Source organism: the organism of the source record quoted next, unplaced genomic scaffold (genome assembly GCF_019419815.1).
Source record: "Pyrus x bretschneideri cultivar Hongxiangsu unplaced genomic scaffold, Pyrus_bretschneideri_v1 Contig46, whole genome shotgun sequence".
Lineage (NCBI taxonomy): Eukaryota > Viridiplantae > Streptophyta > Magnoliopsida > Rosales > Rosaceae > Pyrus > Pyrus x bretschneideri.
The window spans coordinates 1-19926 of NW_025999783.1; the positions used below are offsets into that span (position 1 = coordinate 1).

The window sequence follows — 19926 nt, forward strand, 5'->3', positions numbered from 1 at the left end:
TATACAAAATACGAAATAAAAATATCTAAATATAATAACAAACATGATAAAATAAGAATACAAATGATTTTTTATAAATGTGATATTCACATACTTATTTTTATTTCTCAAACATCCTTATTAATTTTTTATTGTTGATATTCTCCAATTTACTCAATCTGATGATCAGAAATTAAGAAAAATACGTGCGAAGTAAAAATAAATGTAATAGTGCTAAGTTTGAGAAATTCCGAATTGAAGAGATAAATTCTAATTGCCATCCAACTCTTTTGGGAAAATTTCAGAATCGAAAATGTTGATTCGGAACAGAAATTACGGTTGGGATTGGAATCTCCAATCCAAAATACACCCGTACCTCTGTCCTTAGCCTCGGACAAGTGATCCACACGTTCCAACTCCATAGTCCACACCGCATCCAAACCCCATCACTTAGACTGTCCTGCCCTTCCACATCCCAAAACAGACAAAAACATCCTCCAGTCTCTCCACTCCAGTGCTCCCAAAAGTAGCCCTTTTTAGCCTGTTGCTGTCTGGCGGGAAGTTCAGCAGAGGCAAAAGGGGAAAACGAAAACCCCTTCTCTCTAAAACCCTAACTTGGATACAGTTTCAGTGTTTCACCGCTATGTACTGGCTCGCTACTCGGAACGGCGTCGTCTCTTTCCCTCGCTGCTGCCATCTCGCTCTTCTTCTTCGCTCCCCTCCTCGTAAATGCAGCTCTTTCATCCCCTCTCCTCCGCTCATGTACTCTCTCCCTCCCTCTCTCTCTATGAAATAATTTTCTGTTTTATTAAATTTATGCATGCTGATGTCTTTGTGTGTAAAATTGTTGAATTATGAATTTATATTGTTGTATATGTTCTTGGGTCATTGAAATTTCAATGAAAGGAGAATCCTTTTGAAGCTTTAGAGACCTTGCCTTATCCACGAGATTTGAATTTCCATCGAATAAGATTTCGGAAATGCCAAGCTTGGTTCATCGATGAAGAGTAACAAATGGTTTAATGGGTCTTTGTCAAAATTTCAATTTTGGAAAATACTATTTCCGATATGTTTATGTAGAAATTATCGTAATTTAATTAAAATCAAGATACTTCAGAAGCAAAGAAACAAAATCGAAACTCCCCATAAGTGCATTGGTGCTTTTGGTGATGTGCAATGAACCAAAGCTATTACTCAACAAGTTTGAGGATGCCTTACCAAATGATAGTATCAATCAGTCTTGGTATAAAATTCAAATGTGGTCTGATGATAATTCCCTTCATTTAATTAAAAGAATTAAAATAAATACTTGGAAACAGAACAACTATTCAAGAACTAGCCATGCCCACTGGCGAAGTAGGTAATACTTTTTTTCCTTCTTTGTGTGTGTCTGTGTACCTTTAATATTCATCTTTAATTTGATTCTTTTACTTTAACTAGCACAATGAGATTATTTTTTTGTTCTGCATTAATAGTGGACAGTTTCGAAGGATTCGTTGTTTCAAAGATCAAAAAGTTTCAGGAGGAAGCAGAAAAGGGACCAAAAAACTTAATGCTTTGAATAATTTCCTGGATGAAAGAGCTCTTTCTAACATACTTTGGTGGAAGGAGGTTTGTTACTGCACACATTTTGCTGTTGTGAATAGACAAGTTCTCTTTTTTTGTTTTTCATTGGGAATATGATTTCTTGATATCTTCACTGAAGATCTTTCATCGTCACACGTGTTTCATTTGCAGAGGATGGAGATGTGCAGGAAGCCTTCAACTGTCCAGCTGGTTAAAAGGCTTGACTATTCCAATTTGCTAGGCTTGGACGTTAACTTAAAAAATGGGAGGTGAGATCTTTTTATGATACTTTATCGATCTTATTGTTATTTCAATTGTGTGTTTATGGAAGAGACAATGAGAAGAAAAAACTCATGTGTTATGTGCTGTTCTTTTCTGCTCTTAGCAGTTGAGCTTGTTTTCCTTTTCTTGTAAAGTTTTATGTAAATATTCATATGACCTCTTTTTTGCATCCTTAGATGACATGAAGGACTAAACTGTAGGTTCCTCAAATTTAGCTCCCTGCTGTGGGTCGTGGATAGGTTAAAGAAATGCCAATGATAGCCATCAAACCTGCAAAGTGTCAGGTTACAGGTTTTGAAATGAGAAGACTTGGGTTGATTACTGTGCTCAACCATACGTTTCATCTCTATTTCATGCCAAAGTGAACCTAGAAAGAAGCTCGGTGTGTACTTTGAAGTTTGGTCCTTCGTGCCAAAGTTTAAATGTTTAGATGTAAAGACAACTGAGTTTGAAGAATCTTACATGGATTTATAGACCCTTTGAGTGCTGTTTGATACATGTAGGTCTGTTTGCACTACTCGCATTCATGATCAACAGGATTTTGTACTTTTAACTTTCTTGAAAGATTAGAGGCAGAGAATGGATCAAATTTCTATGTGGACTAGAAGACAGTAAATTGTTAATAGTTAACAGTTTTTGTATGGATTATTTATCTCTAGTATTTTGAATTTAAATATAAAAGGGTTGGAATTATAGCATCTTTGTAATACAAGTGAGTTGTAGCAGCTTGATGTTCTTTGTAATATCACTACTCATCTTTTATCCAAAGAAAGGTTGTTGCATCTCTGCGTTGGCATAAAGTCCCTTTACATGTTTTGTGCACATAAATTTCCCAAATATAAGGAATTGAATCCTGACAGAAATAATTAATTTACTCTTTTCTGAAAGATCTCCAAGAGTTTTTTTTTCATGGTAAAAGAGTATTCTTTCAAACATTTACATGTTCATAGGTTTTGATAGAAAACTATTATGATCATCTTTTTTGGAAGCTTCAAAAGATTGTTTCTTTCTTTGTAAAGCTCATTAAGTATACCTTGTTTGTTTTAGTCTAAAAGAAGGAACGCTCAACTGGGAGATCTTGCAGTTCAAGTCAAAATTTCCACGTGAAGTTTTGCTCTGCAGAGTATGTAACTACTTGTATATCAGCCCTTTTGGTATTAAGAAGCTTTTAATGCTAAATTTTTTCATGCGATCTTTTCTACTTTATAATTGGTCTGCCTTGTTGAAATCTCTTAACATTCGTAATATGTTTATATATAGTTTATTAATTATAGGTGCAACAATTGTTTTATTTTATTTATTTTTCAGGTTGGTGACTTTTATGAAGCCCTTGGAATAGATGCTTGTATTTTGGTTGAATATGCAGGTTTAAATCCTTTTGGGGGTCTGCGCTCAGATAGTATTCCAAGAGCTGGTTGCCCGGTTGTGGTATAGATCATACTTTATTTTCGTATGCATGTTATATTTGGATTCCTTGAACTTCAAATATTTCTAGACATTGAAGTTTTATTCTGTCACAATTCTTACTTTGTCATTTCTTTCCTAATTTTGGAGAAACTGTATATACTTAATAGTAAAAACCCTACTATGCATTTGTACAAGATTATCAAAAAATGGGGCCTTGTTATAGTATGAACTTTGTTCCTCTCGGTTTTCCCTGGGAACTATACCATGTTTAGCAAATTGAATATGCTTAAGAGGTCTTTCACATATGTTATTAACTTATTATTTTGCATAGCTATAGGATGGTATGTTGGGAATCGTGCTAAATAATTAGTATGGCATAATTTCTACCCCATTTTTTTGCTTCTTTCTTCCAAAGTCTATATAATTATGTTTTTCCAATTCAGCCCAATAATAATATAAAGAAATGTTTCTTGTCAATTTTTTTCAATCAATTCCTTACGCATATTATCATGTGTTTATTCTGTCAAGGACTCAGTGCATAATTATATATGATTTGCAGAATCTTCGTCAAACTTTGGATGATCTGACACGGAATGGGTTTTCGGTGGTGAGTATAGCATTTATGATAACTATACTAATCATTTTATTGTATTCATAAATTATCCTGGTGCATTGAAGTTTTAACTACTTTTTTATGCATTCACTTTACTGTTGTCCGGAATATGCAATTACGCCTTCAGGTCCTTATTGTTTTCTGCTCCATTAATGGATGATAGGTCTACTGCATAATTTGTATGTTTGCACCTTTGAAACGCTGAGGCATGCTTCATACGGTGTTCATCTTGTACTTCTGTTGCCTTTAGTGGTGTATCATGCATCCATTGCCTTATATGGTCATTTTTTTTGTCATCCAACTATTTTGTTCAGTGTTCATCGTCTGATTGGTTGCTCAATGATCATGCTTTGGTCCTTGTAGTGCATTGTGGAAGAAGTTCAGGGCCCAACACAAGCTCGTTCCCGTAAAGGGCGTTTTATATCGGGGTAATTACATGTGGATAACTCATTCATTTATAGTTTGTCATTTTGTTATATAACATACCATTAAACAGATTTTTTTGTTTCCTTTTTTGATTGAGTGATAGAAATTGTTTTATTGTTTATTTTGAAGAAAGGGATAGATATCTAATCCTGAAGCATGTTATTGTGTGTTCTGAATTTCTGTTACAACACAGTTAGTACAGTCGTCATAAAATATGTTCTCAATGAACAGTTATCTATGTCACAAATACACATGCTGCTTCTTGGAAATTTAATATACATGTGGTCTTTTATTTTGTTGTTATAAAAATTATTAGATTTTTATTGAAGATGATCATTAAGCTTCTTATGGTTGTTCATATTTTGATGTCAGAAGTTTCATGTTAATTAGGGTGTGGAGCGTGAAAATTTCCTGTATCCTTATGTTGCTTCAGAAAATTTTATTTTTGAATTTGAAGCCCAAAATTCTTGACATGCATATGTTTCTTCTGACTTGTTTTGTTGAGTATTTCAGGCATGCTCATCCTGGTAGTCCTTACGTCTTTGGACTTGTTGGGGTTGATCACGATCTTGATTTTCCAGAACCAATGCCTGTTGTTGGTAAGAATACATTATATTTTCTCAAAAAGTTAATTCACTAGATTTTCCCATCCTTGATTATTTAATGCTTCAAGTTAATTTTGCACTCCAATTTATGCTAAAAATCAGTTCCTAAATTCATGTGTCTTTCTTAAGGCTGTAAGTTAGATTCTGTTGTCCGTAGTCCTTAAAGGCAATACAGCTATCTTAGGTTGACTTGTGTAAGGTTCATTAATACTTGTAAAATATATGTGGCAGGAATATCTCGTTCCGCAAGAGGGTATTGCATCAATTTTGTCCTGGAGACCATGAAAACTTATTCGTCGGAGGATGGTTTGACTGAGGAGGCCTTGGTTACTAAGCTTCGTACATGTCGGTACCATCATTTATTTCTGCATACGTCTTTGAGGAGCAATTTCTCAGGTAGATATAACTTCTAAATTAATGTCAAAAATGGTTGGTGTATCCTTTATTGCCTGTGGGGTGCTTCTGTCAGGCCAAATTGTAAAATTGTGCAGAGGATATCTGATTTTGGTTGTGGCTTGCATTTTTCTCTGCCAAGTGAGGCATAGACCTTTTGGGAAGTTAAAGTTAATGCCTCCAGATTAAGTTTCTGTTATTAACTTATTTACACCTTGAATTTTTTTCCCCTAAATGTGCCTTGCAAATATTTTGAGAAACCTTCGTTTCCCATAATATAAGTTTTGGGTGATTATTTTTTCTTGCTCTTCAACCAAGAAAATAAAATTTCTTTTTCTTAACTTTATATAGTTCTCTTATCTTTCTGCTATTCTTCCTGAAGTAGTTTATCTGATGCTTAATTATATCAAGAGTCTCCTTTACAGGCACTTGTCGTTGGGGAGAATTTGGTGAGGGAGGCTTACTGTGGGGAGAATGTAATGGTAGACATTTTGAATGGTTTGAAGGCAATCCTGTCACTGAGATTTTATCTAAGGTTAACATATCTAATGAATTTATTGTGTATTCCACTTTTTGTTCACTGGCATATGGTATGAGATATCCATCTGTCTATCGAACGTCTCAGGTTAAAGATCTTTATGGTCTTGATGAAGAAGTTACGTTCAGGAATGTGAGTGTGCCTTCAGAAAACAGACCCCACCCTTTAACCCTTGGAACAGCGACTCAAATTGGTTTGTCTATTTGCATCAACGGTTTTACTTTAGGGTAGTGCTGTTCACACACCCCTTTTTTTACCTCTTACACATCCATGTTAATTTTTGTCCATTGATCTTCTTCAATTCATTTGATCCGATGCCCGAAAATTGAGAGGGTGTGTGAGAGGTAAAAATGGGTGTGTGGATAGCACTACCCTTGTTTGATTGTCATGATATGAAGTCGTTGTCAAGTTAAAAGTGATTGATATGTTTCTGCACACTTCCAGGTGCCATACCGACTGAGGGCATACCTTGTTTGTTGAAGGTGTTGCTTCCTTCAAATTGCACAGGCCTCCCTTTGTTGTGAGTATATTATGTACGCTTTTCCGTTGTAACAAACTGCATATCCCTACATTTTGTTGTCACCATATGCATGTTTTTTCTTTGGTGTGCCTGAACAAATACATCACCGCCATTTGATCACTGCCGAGTTTTTCTTTCGTTCAAATGACAAATTCCTCCAGTTTCCCTTTTCACTCAGTTCTGTTCGATGTACAATCTCATAATATGCTAATGTACACATACAGCTGTATGTCTGTGTGGGTACATGTTTTCGTACTTTGTTCTTTAGATTTGTTTGTTTCTGATTTCTCAGGTATGTTAGGGATCTTCTTCTTAATCCTCCAGCTTATGATATATCATCCACAATTCAAGGTGAGCTGTGATGTACTTTTTGTACTGCTTCAGCATGAGATCATAGCATCTGAATTCTTTTCCCCAAACATATTGTTTCTTGTCCATTATCTTTTGGTGTGTTTTATACTAAGTCAATCCTGGTGCATTGTTCCCTGACTTCGTACGGTTTCTGCTCAAACGTGTGCCACTACATTCATGTCCACTCACACACCAACTGAGAGACATATTAATTAATTTATATGATATATAGAGGGTGGGTGGGGGCGAACATAAAAAACTAACAATTTTAATTAATAAGGGTACACTTTTCCATATACTAGGTGAGTTCCCTGCAGAAAGGCTTCAAAGCGAGAAGACTCAAAATAATAAGAGCCACTAACCTGCGTGATTCAAAGTTTCAAATAAAATGTGTCCGTAAGATTCTAGATTATCTAAATTTATCATAATGTACTAATTACAGTATTTTGTTCCCCTGAGATCCTGAACAATAGATTAGCATTTAACGTGTTATGTTTGACCTGCGTGGCATGCCATCTCATTATTATGTTTTTCTAAATCCTCTGACAAGTGTTTTTTTATTTGTTATTAAATCAGCAACGTGCAGACTTATGAGCAACATAACGTGCTCGATTCCTGAGTTTACTTGTGTTTCACCTGCAAAGGTTGTATCCTGACCTTGCTATTGTGATTTAAACATAGCTTGCTCTTGCTTTCGTTCTTTTCACTTTTATAAAATATCAAGACCTTAAAACAGTCTCTGTAAATTACAGTTTGAATATAAATGAACTACATGTGAGCTGGTATAGTGAATTACCATTTTTTTATAGACGGTTCTTGGTTCTTCTCTTTCACCAGTGTAAAACCTTTCGTCCTAGTGATATCCTTCTCCATGGTTGGCATTGACCTTTCTATGACTCAAGTATAATTTGAAGTATCTAGGTTAGCTGAGTAATTACTTCCCAGATTTCAGTCTTTTAATGTTTATGTTTTAGATTTTCGATGCAATGCTATGAGATTGAAAGGTGAGTATTTTAAGTATTTTCTTCCATTATATCTCTATTTAAAGAATTTTGTCCCGTGTCTCAACTATATTTAACTGTTGAATATAAATTTAGTCAATAAATGGTTCTCACATAATATATGGATGTTTTAGTAAATATGCATACAGGGGAGTATTCATGTGTGTGTGTGCCTCCATATACGCATGCCTTTTTATACCCTGGTAAATAATCCTGGTTGTATGTTTCACAGCTGGTGAAGCTTCTTGAACTGAGGGAGGCCAATCATATTGAGTTCTGCAGAATTAAAAATGTTCTCGATGAAATATTGCACATGCAAAAAGCCCCTCAGCTATGTGAAATCCTGCAGTTGTTGATGGATCCTACATGGGTGGCAACTGGGTTGAAAATTGACTTTGAGACATTAGTAAGCACAGCTGCTGAGTTGATTTTACTGTTTTTTCTGATCTTTTTCTTTCGGTTTTTAATGTCCTCTAGTTTACAAGGAAAAGTTTTATAGTTGAATAGGTTAAATGAAAACCAACTTCCAAACTAGATGGCTAGATCCTTGTTCATGAAATTTGAAATATCTGGGTTCAAGACCCCTCCTGGAAATGAAACATTCACTTTACAATCTTCAATATGGAGCCCCCTATGTATATTCTTGTTGTCTTCTCTATGAAGGGCACTAGTGCTTAGCCTAACATAAATCTCATAAGTTCCCGCTCTATTTGATTCAAATACATTTAATCTTAGTTCTCAAAGACTTGCTATAAAGGATGTTACACAAATCTTTCAAAATCCATGAAACATCCATTTTGAATTATAGGTATAAGTTTTTTAATAGTCGTAATAAGTTACTAGATTCTTTATAAAACATGCATCTTTTGGAAGGCGTTGGTATATCTTCTCTTTCTTTTGCAATTGAAAGCACTCTGTTGGTTGGACGATTATAAATTTAGTAGATTGCTGTGGATTGAGACGTGTAAATCTTGCAGGTATTCATATAGATCCTAAAGTGTCTATACTGTTTGTTTTCCATGCATATAATATTAGTCCCTTTTTTGGCCAGGTTAATGAATGCGAGTGCACTTCAGATAGTATTGGTGAAATGATCTCCCTAGATGGAGAACATGACCAAAAATTTAGTTCTTTTCTTGTTGTTCCTAATGATTTTTTTGAGGATATGGAGTCTTCATGGAAAGGTCGTATAAAGAGAATGCATATAGAGGAAGCGGTTGCAGAAGTGGAAAAGGCTGCTGAGGCGTTATCTCTAGCAGTAGGTCTCCAGCACTCAACTTTGGCTCACACATTTACATGTCTCAAAATTAACTTTAAATTATATTGTCCTAGAAGGCACTACATTAAGATTTCAACATTTTCTTTCCCAATTATAAGCATTTTGATTTACATATGTTCATAGCATTTAGAACTTTGCAGGTTACTGAAGATTTCCTGCCTATTATTTCTAGAATAAAGGCCACCACAGCTCCACTTGGAGGCCCAAAAGGAGAAATATTATATGCACGGGAGCACGAAGCTGTTTGGTTTAAGGGTAAACGGTTTGCACCTGCTGTTTGGGGTGGTACCCCTGGGGAAGAACAGATTAAACAGCTTAAACCTGCTCTAGATTCAAAAGGTAGAAAGGTTGGAGAAGAGTGGTTTACCACGGCGAAAGTGGAGGACGCTTTAACAAGGTGTGCTATTTTCCTTGATATGGAAGTTGCTTTCATTCTTCTTCAATTTGGCTAACCTACTCTTTATTTCTTCATTTAGTCCTCTACATTGAATAGAGTTCCTTAACCTTTTATTTTCTTTTTCTTTTTCTGTTGTAGGTACCATGAGGCAGGTGCCAAGGCCAAAACAAGGGTATTGGAATTGTTGAGGGGACTTTCTTCTGATTTACAAGCGAAGATCAATATCCTTGTATTCTCCTCAATGCTTCTAGTTATTGCAAAGGCATTATTTGCTCATGTGAGGTTGGGTTTTATGACTTTATAATGCCTTTAAACAGTACTCGTATCATCTGCAATTGTAATCAGCGGTGTGATTTAATAGTTAGATGGTCAGCTAGAATAATTTGTAGGGATCGCTTTCAATGCGTAGTGTCTATCTGTACTGTAATTTTATTCTGTGGACAGTATTTTCATTGGGTGGTCATAATAAATCAGTTGTTTTCTTGATGTAAGAACTTACTGAGACTATCAGAGTATCACTTGTATTAGGTTTTCTCATTCTCTTTGATCATCTTAAGCATATGTTACACAGATCTTCAATCTGGTTTTAGATATTACTTTTACTCCCTCGTTCAATGAGGGCAGTTTTGTTGTTTCACTAAACCCCAGGAGGTTGGTTTTCTTTGCTCATGTTAAAGGAATTAAATAAGTTGAAAGTTTTCATGGAGTTATTATTTGATGCAATAGAATTTTAACGAAAACTCAGCCTTAGTGAAGCTTTGATCAAATCCTAAGCTGTTAGCTAAGAACTGACTAACAATAAGAAGTAAGAACCATCATCCATGTTATTTTTTATTGTAGGTTTTATAACTTTTCTTTGAATTCCACAAATTTGATCTCTTGCTTTATTATTAACATCTTTAGTGTGGTATCTATTGTATTCTGATTTGGTTGCCGGCATATTGCAGTGAAGGGAGAAGAAGGAAATGGGTATTTCCCACCCTTGGAGAGTCCTGTAGGTCGAAGGTAGTGTCAATAAATCACTCTGGTCCTTTTTGATTGACAGCTCACATATCCATATCATGTCTCTTACATCTGTACTGTAGCTGTTATATATATTTATTTGTTGGATGTAGGATGTAAAACCATTGAATGGAGGAAATGGGATGAAGATAGTTGGTTTATCGCCATACTGGTTGGATGTAGCAGAGGGTAGTGCTGTAAATAACACTGTTGATATGCAGTCATTGTTTCTTTTGACTGGACCAAACGGTGGTGGTAAATCAAGTTTGTTACGATCAATTTGTGCTGCCGCATTACTTGGAATATGTGGATTTATGGTGCCTGCAGAATCAGCCTCGATTCCTCATTTTGATTCGATTATGCTTCACATGAAATCTTATGACAGCCCTGCTGATGGGAAAAGTTCCTTTCAGGTATGATATCATTGTATGCTGTCTTAGTTGCCTATAGTCAGTAAGTAATGTAGTAAATAGTTTAGTTTCTCCTAAATTAGTTAAGCTCATCATGCTCACCTACATGTCCTTAATCTTTCCACTTCAAGCAGGGAGCACTTGAGCCCCTTAATTTCCTTTACGTTTTATCGTGGAATTTTATTATTAGACTGCCTACGTAAACAAGCCTTCTGTAATTGGATTTCAGTTTTGTCATTGTTTGGGACTTAAGACCCAACTTTAGTCTATCTTCGTCTCTCTTGCGCTGTAGTTTCTTCTCTCCCTCACCTTCTTCCCTATGTCTTACATGTTATATAGAACAATGTTTGGATCAAATCACAAATTAATCTAAAAGAAAAACTTGCCTTAGTGTTTTGTTTGATGTGATTTTCTGATTCCTCATACATATTTATAATCATCTGAATCTCATACAGACTGGAATCGGAACATCAACTTTTAATGGTTGCAGCCGTACACACTTCATGTTACCCAATTTCATTGTTTCAGGTGGAGATGTCAGAAATTCGGTCCATTGTTACTGGAGCCACTAAGAGAAGTCTCGTACTTGTAGATGAAATCTGCCGAGGAACAGAAACAGCAAAGGGTACATGTATTGCTGGTAGTATTGTTGAAACTCTTGATGCAATAGGTTGTCTTGGTATCATATCTACTCACTTGCATGGGATATTTAGTTTGCCTCTTAATACAAAGAACACTGTAAACAAAGCAATGGGAACTGTATATGTGGATGGCCAAACAAAACCGACCTGGAAGTTGATGGATGGGATCTGTAGAGAAAGCTTAGCATTTGAAACGGCTAAGAGGGAAGGGATTCCTGAAACAATAATCGACAGAGCTGAAGACCTGTATCATTCAGTTTTTGCAAATGAGGTACTTCTAGGAAAGAATGACACAAAAGTTGAACAGTTAAGTTCCACAGGTTTTAGCAATTCTGAGCGATCCCATCCCCCGTCAAGTAGTGCTAAAGTTGAAGCTGTGACAGGATCAACGAACAGAATGGAAGTCCTACAGAAGGAGGTTGAGAGTGCAATCACCTTGATTTGCCAAAAGATGCTGACTGAGCTTTATAAGAAGAAAAAAACATCCGAACTTACTGAGATACGCTGTGTTCTAATTGGTACAAGGGAACAGCCACCTCCATCAACCATTGGTCTGTCATGTGTATATGTGATTCTCAGGCCTGATAAGCGACTGTATGTCGGGCAGGTAATTTTTTGTTAACAGAAATTCCTTTCAGTTATTTCTGGTTTTAAGAAAAAAGTAGTCATGATAGTCACTCTCAAGGTCGGTCTATGTCCTTGATAATTATTGGTCTCGGTCATTGGCTGAAAAAATGACGCTCATGTATTATAAAACTTTTTATTATGCTATGTGTTTCAATCTAATATGTCTACATATTGGTTTCATAGACGGATGATCTGGAGGGACGAGTCCGTGCACATCGTTCAAAGGAAGGACTGCAGAACGCCAATTTCCTTTATTTCACTGTCCCGGGAAAGAGCTTGGCTTGCCAATTAGAGACTCTTCTAATTAACCAGCTTCCTAATCAAGGATACCATCTGATCAATGTGGCTGATGGTAAGCATAGGAATTTTGGCACATCCAATCTTTCCTTGGATGGTGTGGCGGTTTGTAGATAATTCCGCGGATATCTTTATGTACAAGGTTGCTTTTGTTAGGGAAAATGAAGAGATGGTTGGCAATCCTTTAACCTATATATGTATGTATTTGTAGCAGTGGCTGCAACAATTTTGTTTTTGTTCTGTTGCTCCACTTAACGTGTTTGTCAGCCAAGTAGACGGATGTGAAGTTCTGCTGGTACTTGTAATATATTACAATTGTTATTTATCCGGTTCTCCTTTTTCTACCCAATCCGCAGTACTTGACATATCATTGCTACATTACAGTTTTTGGTTTCATTGAGTGGAAGCATGACTCTTATGAGCTAAAATGGCAAGTTTTTGACGATGCAGATTATATAGCAGAAGTGTATGCACACCGATAAACAGTTCCTTTTTGTTACTTTGTTTTAGAATGAAAAGACACTGCTATCTCGTTAATTTGGTTCTACTATCAACATTTTCATGTTGGTTTACAGGAGCCAATCATTGTTACATATGTACAAACCTATTTTTCTTCATTTGGAATTGAACAATTTCATACATATACGGCTCACTCCTTAACCAACCAAGATCAGCACAACAATATAGTCTCATCGTCAAGCTCACTATGTCTAGACATCAACCGATTTAGCGAACTAAACTTCTTGTTCGATTTGATTCTACTGTCCCAACGATCAATGTATATCATTAATCGAATGCAGAAGACGAACGGCATAACAAAGCATCTAAGACGAAAGGGCAAGTGCTTCTCTGGTAATTCGAGTGCTTGTTAAGCCAGAAGCCAGAAGTTTTTGTGGGTCTTTGTATTGAGAAGGTAGCCTCCATTTTGTCCCTTTTTCTGCACTCCGACGCAGGTGCAGCTGCTTTTATCAATCAAATACTCTGCTGTGTCTATTGGTTTTGTCCCTCGCGTGGAACCTCCGGGCCTCCTGTATCTGTTTGAGGTACACAAAGAAAAGAGATTAGCAAATATTCAAGTTGATCAATCTGTTTTCGCACACCAAATCTCAGTAACACTTTGACCCAAAACAAAAATTCCGATGGAAGTTCAAACATCAGCATTTTTGTAAGGCTTAGGAGATGAGAATTTGGATTATTTTTGTAAGAAGCACTGCTGCTCGTCAAAAAAGCGTTTTTTATGACTCAAAATGTCTTTAAGGTATTAAAAACAAATACTAAAAAAAGCTTTTGGTTGTTATAAAGCACTTTTAGATATTAAAAAACAGTACACAAAAAGTAAACTGATCAACGAGGTTCTTGTTGTAAAAGGCAATGAAAATGTATGAGCAAACTCACCCTAAGATAACTGTAGAAAGACTCCGTCGTTGACCTATAACAAGGACATCCACCCCAAGAACCTTGCTTTGATCTAGAATAATACTTGCTTTGTCCTTGCCTTCCATTATCGCCACCTTCTCTACCCGCACACGTACTTTTGGTTTTGCATGTTTGCATGCATTCTTCATTTCTTCAAGAAACTCCGTGTTCCCTAAGCCTCCTTCTACAGCTGCGGTGGCGGAGCCACCCCTAGGTCTTTTAAGGAACATCGTTATCGTGTATCGCCATGAATTAGGGTTTTCGACATGGAAGAGAATCAATTCATCGTTCTCGGAAACAGTTTTAGACAGTGCATATTGGAGTGCACCTGCTGACTCTTGGGTTGGATCTGCTACCACCATTATTCTCCGAGGCGACGCATTACGTCGAAAGTCCATGTCCCAAAGCAATCGATACAACACCATCAACCACAACCAGAAATCCCCAAAGGGTTTTGCAATTAAGGGTAGGAAGTTTCTTGTTTGTGATTATTATTAGGGTGGGCTGTTACACCCATCCTCCGGACGCGGACAATTTCCAGCAAAGCTCTTGAGGAAAACTGTTTGAGATTGAACTGCTAGCTAAAAGTCTAACACAGAAATACTTATTTCTTCTTCCTTTTATTTCAGACAGAATAATATTCTTTTACTTATGTTAGTTGTTTTTCTTTTCTTGGCCTTTTATTTCAGACAGATTTAACGTAGCTTCGAACAACTAAAATTCAACTTTTTAAGGTTACAAATTGAAATATCTGTCACTCGCTAAAAATAAACTACTAACTCAACAGGATATATAAGTACTAACAAATAAAAACCACCAAACACCCAAAAAAAAAAAAAAACAAAAAAAACAAAAAAAAAGAAAAGAGAGGGGAAAACTAAAATTTATGGCCCGTTTGATATATATTTTTTGTTTGTATTCTGGTATTAATTACTGTATAACGAGGGGAAGTAGAAGAAAGGGAAAAATAGAATAAATTAGGTGAGAAAGAAAGAATAGGAGAATATATAAAATTAAATACTATTATAAGTTTTCTTTATTTTTAACTACCAATCCGAGTCCGACCATATTTATATGCTATCCATGTAAGCGAAGTAATTGTTGCAAAACGAAAAAAAATGGTGGATGGAAGATTTGTGAAACTCCACATGTTTCCTGCTTGCATGCTTATGTTTTTTTTTTTTTTAAATAAAATCCACAATTTTATTGTAAAGAATGAGAGCTTATAATATCAAAATGCGAAAGGGTATTACTCTTCACATTACAAACACACTAGAACTACTACTCAATAAGATTTAATCACCAAAAATACAAGGAAAAAAAAAAATCTGAAACCACTTTCTTGTGTGATTCAAGAAGTTATGGCTTTCGTTCTGACTTGCTATTTTGGTCCTGAAGTCGATTTCATAGAGAGCTAAAATGATAGATTTAGCCTGCTTAATGGATAATTAGCCAAAAAGCGAGAATTAACATAAAGATTGTGAGCGTGCCGTAGTGCTTATCGGGTATGACTAGGGTTCGAATCCTGCCGCTGCTCACCTTTTTTTTCATTTCTTCACAGCGTTACACATTTTTTCATAATTGAGAAGAATTTGTTGTTATTGGCTTTTTCTTTCCCTGTGTAAATACAAAACTTCCAAAAGAATCAATAGGCGATAAACTCTTTCTGAAGAAAACCGAGGTTATTTTGTCCATTCCTCACACGTGCCACAACCTCAACCAAAATATAAAAAATAAAAAAAAAACCGTCAGCCACATGAGACCGCTTCAGATTAATCTCCCAATAAAGTTTTTCTTACAGTCCTTAAAAATCTTCAATCCAATTATCTCCCATTACAGCCAAAGCAATAGAAGAAAACCAACATAAATAAGATCAGACTGAAATTAGATATCAAACAAAAAGCAAAGCATCATGTTACTGTTTCAAATACTCAATTGAATAACTATATAATAATTAAGTTCCACAATATAATCCAATAAGGAAGACAATTCATACCACTAAACTATAAAGAAAACAGGCATAGAAATGAAGGTAACTACACCAAGTTTGATCCTTGAACCAGTACAATTCTTCAGCAACAAAATTGAGAAATGATGTCAACTAATCCAACAAATCTGGGCTAAGTGAGAGTAAGAGATCGAGGTATGAGAGGGATGTGAATGATGGATGAGAGAGAGAGTTGTCTTTTGACACAAAAGACGCATCTCCTTTGTGTTCTTCAAATAAAATGCATTTTGTTGTATATAATTTTGAATCGGAAAATAAAAATTTAAAATATACAAAATGTGAGTTTAATTCATGAAGGAATACGTCTCTAGACTCTAACTCAATGAGGCACCATCGTGATCGAGTTACAGGATGCACCCCACCGTAGCCAAGGCAACGATTCCTTATACTCAGAGTCTCTCAGGGGTTGCATTAATTTGTATGGCATTGCCATCGTTTCCAAATAGTTGTATCCCTACACAGTCAGACACCATGCACGTTGTATATACACACCCCACTGCCACCACCATTTCTCATCATCCACCAACTGTACGTACTGGATCACTCTTAACTGTAAGAAAACAGAGTCATCAGTTCAACAAGATGGATACTCGGTCAGTTTTGCTCTTTCTTGCTGTTGCGGCAGTCATCCTCTTTGCACCGCTGTTCATGGGGCCCGTGCACCCGCCAGCCCTCCCGCTGCTTCTTGCCTTTGCTATTATTCTTGGAGCCGTTTGGATTGCCCTTAAGCAGGGATCCAAATAATTAAATTATGTTATGTTCTTCTTTATACTACTCCATGCATGAGTATACTGCATGAGAAATAATAATAATAATAATGAAATAATAAAGATTATGTTATTGACTTAATTGGTTGATTGGTCCCTTAACTTCAGTTTCTGTAGTCTCTCGAGTTTGTGATCAAACTTGTCATGTTTTCCGTCTATTTTATTTCATGTTCCTCCAGTAGGCAAAAGTTTCCCAGGTTATGAATTGCGCTACCTCCGAGTGCAATCAAAACCCGTAGAAAATTTAAAATCAAAAGTCTCACTTTATATACAAATCTTCGTTGCATACTCTCTTCTATCCTTAATTTATATAGCGACGACTGTGACATATTCGCATCATTCATATTTTAACTTTCTTCTTCAATTTGCATACTGTGACTTTTGTCCATCTAGTTTAATTTAATGTCTCTCAACTCTAGATTAAGCTCAATAAAATCCTTAATTTGACTATTATAAAACTAGAGCAAAAAAGTTTCAAGAAAATGTCATGTCAATCATTCAATTATTTTTCTTATAAATTTGACGAAGTCGGAGAACATGCGACATTATATAAGACACAAAAATAGTTACAAATCTAATTAAGGAAAAGTCATATTTTAATCAAAACGCATCATATAAACAAAAGTTAACACGTTATTGAGCTCCTTAATATTGTTTGGAAATTAATTTTCCGGTTGTAGACGAAACCCCCACCACGGGGCTTTTGTTCTCCAATTAATGATGGATCCAATCCTCCCGGTGAGGAGAAATTTCTTATATGAGTAAATAAACCTATTACATGTCTGGAATTTCATAGCCAGCATCTGAAGAGAAAGACTTGAAAAAGGTAAAGATCTTGTTGTCGGTTTCTTTCGAATGACGGTGAGGGGAGAGATTTTTTAGTGTGACTGGCAGACGAGATGGTACACCACATGTCACTATACAAATGATGGGATATGTGTGTTAAAAAGTTAATAACTTAAAAAAAGGGAGCGGCAACGCCAACAGTGCCGCCATACAATGGGAAAATTGGTAACCGGATCCCCTTTGGGCCCAATAAAACTGAGCCTACTAAGCAAGGGATTCGGGTTGTTGAAATTTGATCAAACGGTTACAAATAGGTGACCCTTCTAAAGTTATAATAATGGTAGCCGTTGGATCAAATTTCAAAGGCCCAGATCCTTTGCTTAACAGGCTCAGCTTTAATGGGTCCGAAGGGGATCCGGTTTCAAAAAATTGTAGTACATAGCAACAAATTGATGTGGCATCCTCCAAAACCTTGCATAGACAAATTATGAAGGGTAAAAATCTCGTTGTAAAAACTGTGGATTTAAATTAATATCTTAGTATTATTCCTCTTGAAGAAAGTTGGGACTTTAACATAAAACTAATTGGCAATATGAGGGGTGACCCAGCCTCTTATAAACCCTTGTAAGGTTTCTCCTTTTACCAACGTGGGACTCTTTTACCTTTACATCTCACACACTGCCTCACTTGTAGTGAATTTTCAAGCCAAACACGTGGACAACATGAATTGAGTGTCGTGGAACACGTGTGACCATTGGGCTTCACATGTAGGGTCAACCTAGCTCTGATACATGAAGAAAGTTAGGGTTCCACCATATAACCAATTGGCAATATAGGGAGTAGCCCGACCTCTTATAAGCAAGTTTTTTCTTTCACCAATGTGAAACTCTCTTACCTTCACCCAACAGTAAAGTTGAAGGAAAGGGATCCTCCATTCCTCCTAATTCACCAAGTCCGGGGATCCAGACCATTGAAATTTGATCCAACAGCTACAAACAGGGGTCCACTTTAGAAGTTATAATAATTTTAGCCGTTTGATCAAATTTTAATGGCTCGGATCCTCGAACTTGGTGGATTAGGAGTAAAGGATCCCCTAAGAGGATCCCTTTCCAAAGTTCAAAAACAATTATATGCAAAAGCTCATGAAGTTCCTTGAGAATCTGCAAAGACGACATTAATTATCATGTTCAAATTTTGATTTTGCGAAGACATTCGCATTTTAATTTTTTTCCCTTCTGTTTCTATCCCCAGTCCCCCTTTTTTCCACCAAACAATTGTTTAATTAAAGTACTGTTTATCTAAAAACTTAAGAGTAATGATAAGTAAAACAACTTTTTAGATCAAATTTGCAATTCATGTGTGTCAACAATTAAAAATACTGAAAATATGACTTTAACCTATCAAATTCAATTTCTTTTATATAAAACCCGACATAACCTCTTTATTCGAATAAAACTCAATGACCAGACTCCACATAACCACATTCATTAATTACGTTTGACTTTTCACATTTTAAATTTTCCCAATGTCTAAAATATCCTTTTTTGCATGTTTTAATGTGAACAATTAAACATATGCAGATTTTAAGGAGGATTAATGATTTTACAAAAATAAAAAAAAGCACTAATATTCTAAATGCATTGCATGTTATATGAGAATTTAGGATTTCCACATTTTGTAATTAATTTGGTTGATTCATGTTTCTCTCATTCCATAAAATTTGCTTCTAATTTGATATAGGAATTAATTTGGAAAGATATCTTAATCTTAACAAAAATTTTCAATTTGAATATATTTTTGGGTAAATTACATTAAACCACCTTAACTTTAGGTCACATTACAATCTCATACCTTATATTTTAAACATTGCAATGTCATACATCAACTCACGAATTCATTGCAATGCCAAACCTCCGTTAAAAAAATCTATTAAGTAAGCAGTTCAGTGATGATGTGGCAACAGTGAATCCCACCTTTGTGCTGACATGTCACCCAACTAATGCCACATGGCCAAACAAGTAATAAAAAAATATTTTAATTATTAACAATTGTTCAATTCATTTAATAATTTATTAAATAAAAAAATAAAAAAATAAAAAAAAACAACCCAGATCAACTTCCCCTTCACCTCTCTACCTAAGTTCCTACGGCACACCACCCACCTCATTCCTTCCCCTCACTTATCTCTCTCCCTTTCTCTTCCTTAGCGGTACCCATTTATCTCTCCTTAGCGACCTGCTTATCATGGAGCCTGGTGGGAGGTGGGAATTTAGTTAGGATGAAATTTGAATGGCTAGTGGGTGGCGTGGTGGTCCTCGATGGAATCGAATTCTCTGTAATTCATTAATTTGCAAGGGTTAGGGTTTTTGGAGGATGGGATTTGAATGGCATTTGCTAAGGGTTTTGGGGACGGAACAAGTCTGGAAGACAGTGGAGATGTCGTGTTGAATGGAGGCGAAGACTTTGGGGTTGGAGAGCTAGGGCATCTGGTTAAAGATGGGGGTGCTGATCAAAGGGATGGGCGTCGTTGCGAATTTTGCAGAGGTCAAGAGGGAAAAGGAAAAACAAGGAGAAAGAAAAACTAAGGGAAAATGAAGGGAAGAAAAAAAAGAGAA

The 19926-nt window shown here is 36.0% G+C and overlaps 2 protein-coding genes across 2 annotated transcripts; one reads left to right on the plus strand and one right to left on the minus strand.

Annotated features, from left to right (window-relative positions):
- The first annotated feature begins 347 nt into the window (after nucleotides 1-347).
- Nucleotides 348-12683, plus strand: LOC103933658 (DNA mismatch repair protein MSH1, mitochondrial). Its single transcript, XM_018644083.2, has 22 exons — nucleotides 348-741; nucleotides 1455-1590; nucleotides 1717-1814; nucleotides 2875-2950; nucleotides 3136-3255; nucleotides 3794-3841; nucleotides 4211-4275; nucleotides 4787-4872; nucleotides 5110-5274; nucleotides 5697-5806; nucleotides 5897-6002; nucleotides 6254-6329; nucleotides 6622-6680; nucleotides 7257-7324; nucleotides 7914-8087; nucleotides 8733-8939; nucleotides 9101-9357; nucleotides 9496-9639; nucleotides 10305-10362; nucleotides 10473-10772; nucleotides 11298-12017; nucleotides 12221-12683. The coding sequence occupies exons 1-22, from the start codon at nucleotides 623-625 to the stop codon at nucleotides 12449-12451; spliced, it is 3423 nt and encodes a 1140-aa protein (XP_018499599.2). The 5' UTR covers nucleotides 348-622; the 3' UTR covers nucleotides 12452-12683.
- Nucleotides 12684-13083: 400 nt separating this feature from the next.
- On the minus strand, nucleotides 13084-14115 carry LOC103933665. The gene is made up of 2 exons (XM_009343356.3): nucleotides 13730-14115; nucleotides 13084-13368 (listed from the first exon to the last, which is right to left on the minus strand). Exons 1-2 carry the CDS (start codon nucleotides 14110-14112, stop codon nucleotides 13203-13205), a joined length of 549 nt encoding a protein of 182 aa, XP_009341631.2. The 5' UTR covers nucleotides 14113-14115; the 3' UTR covers nucleotides 13084-13202.
- Nucleotides 14116-19926: the final 5811 nt, after the last annotated feature.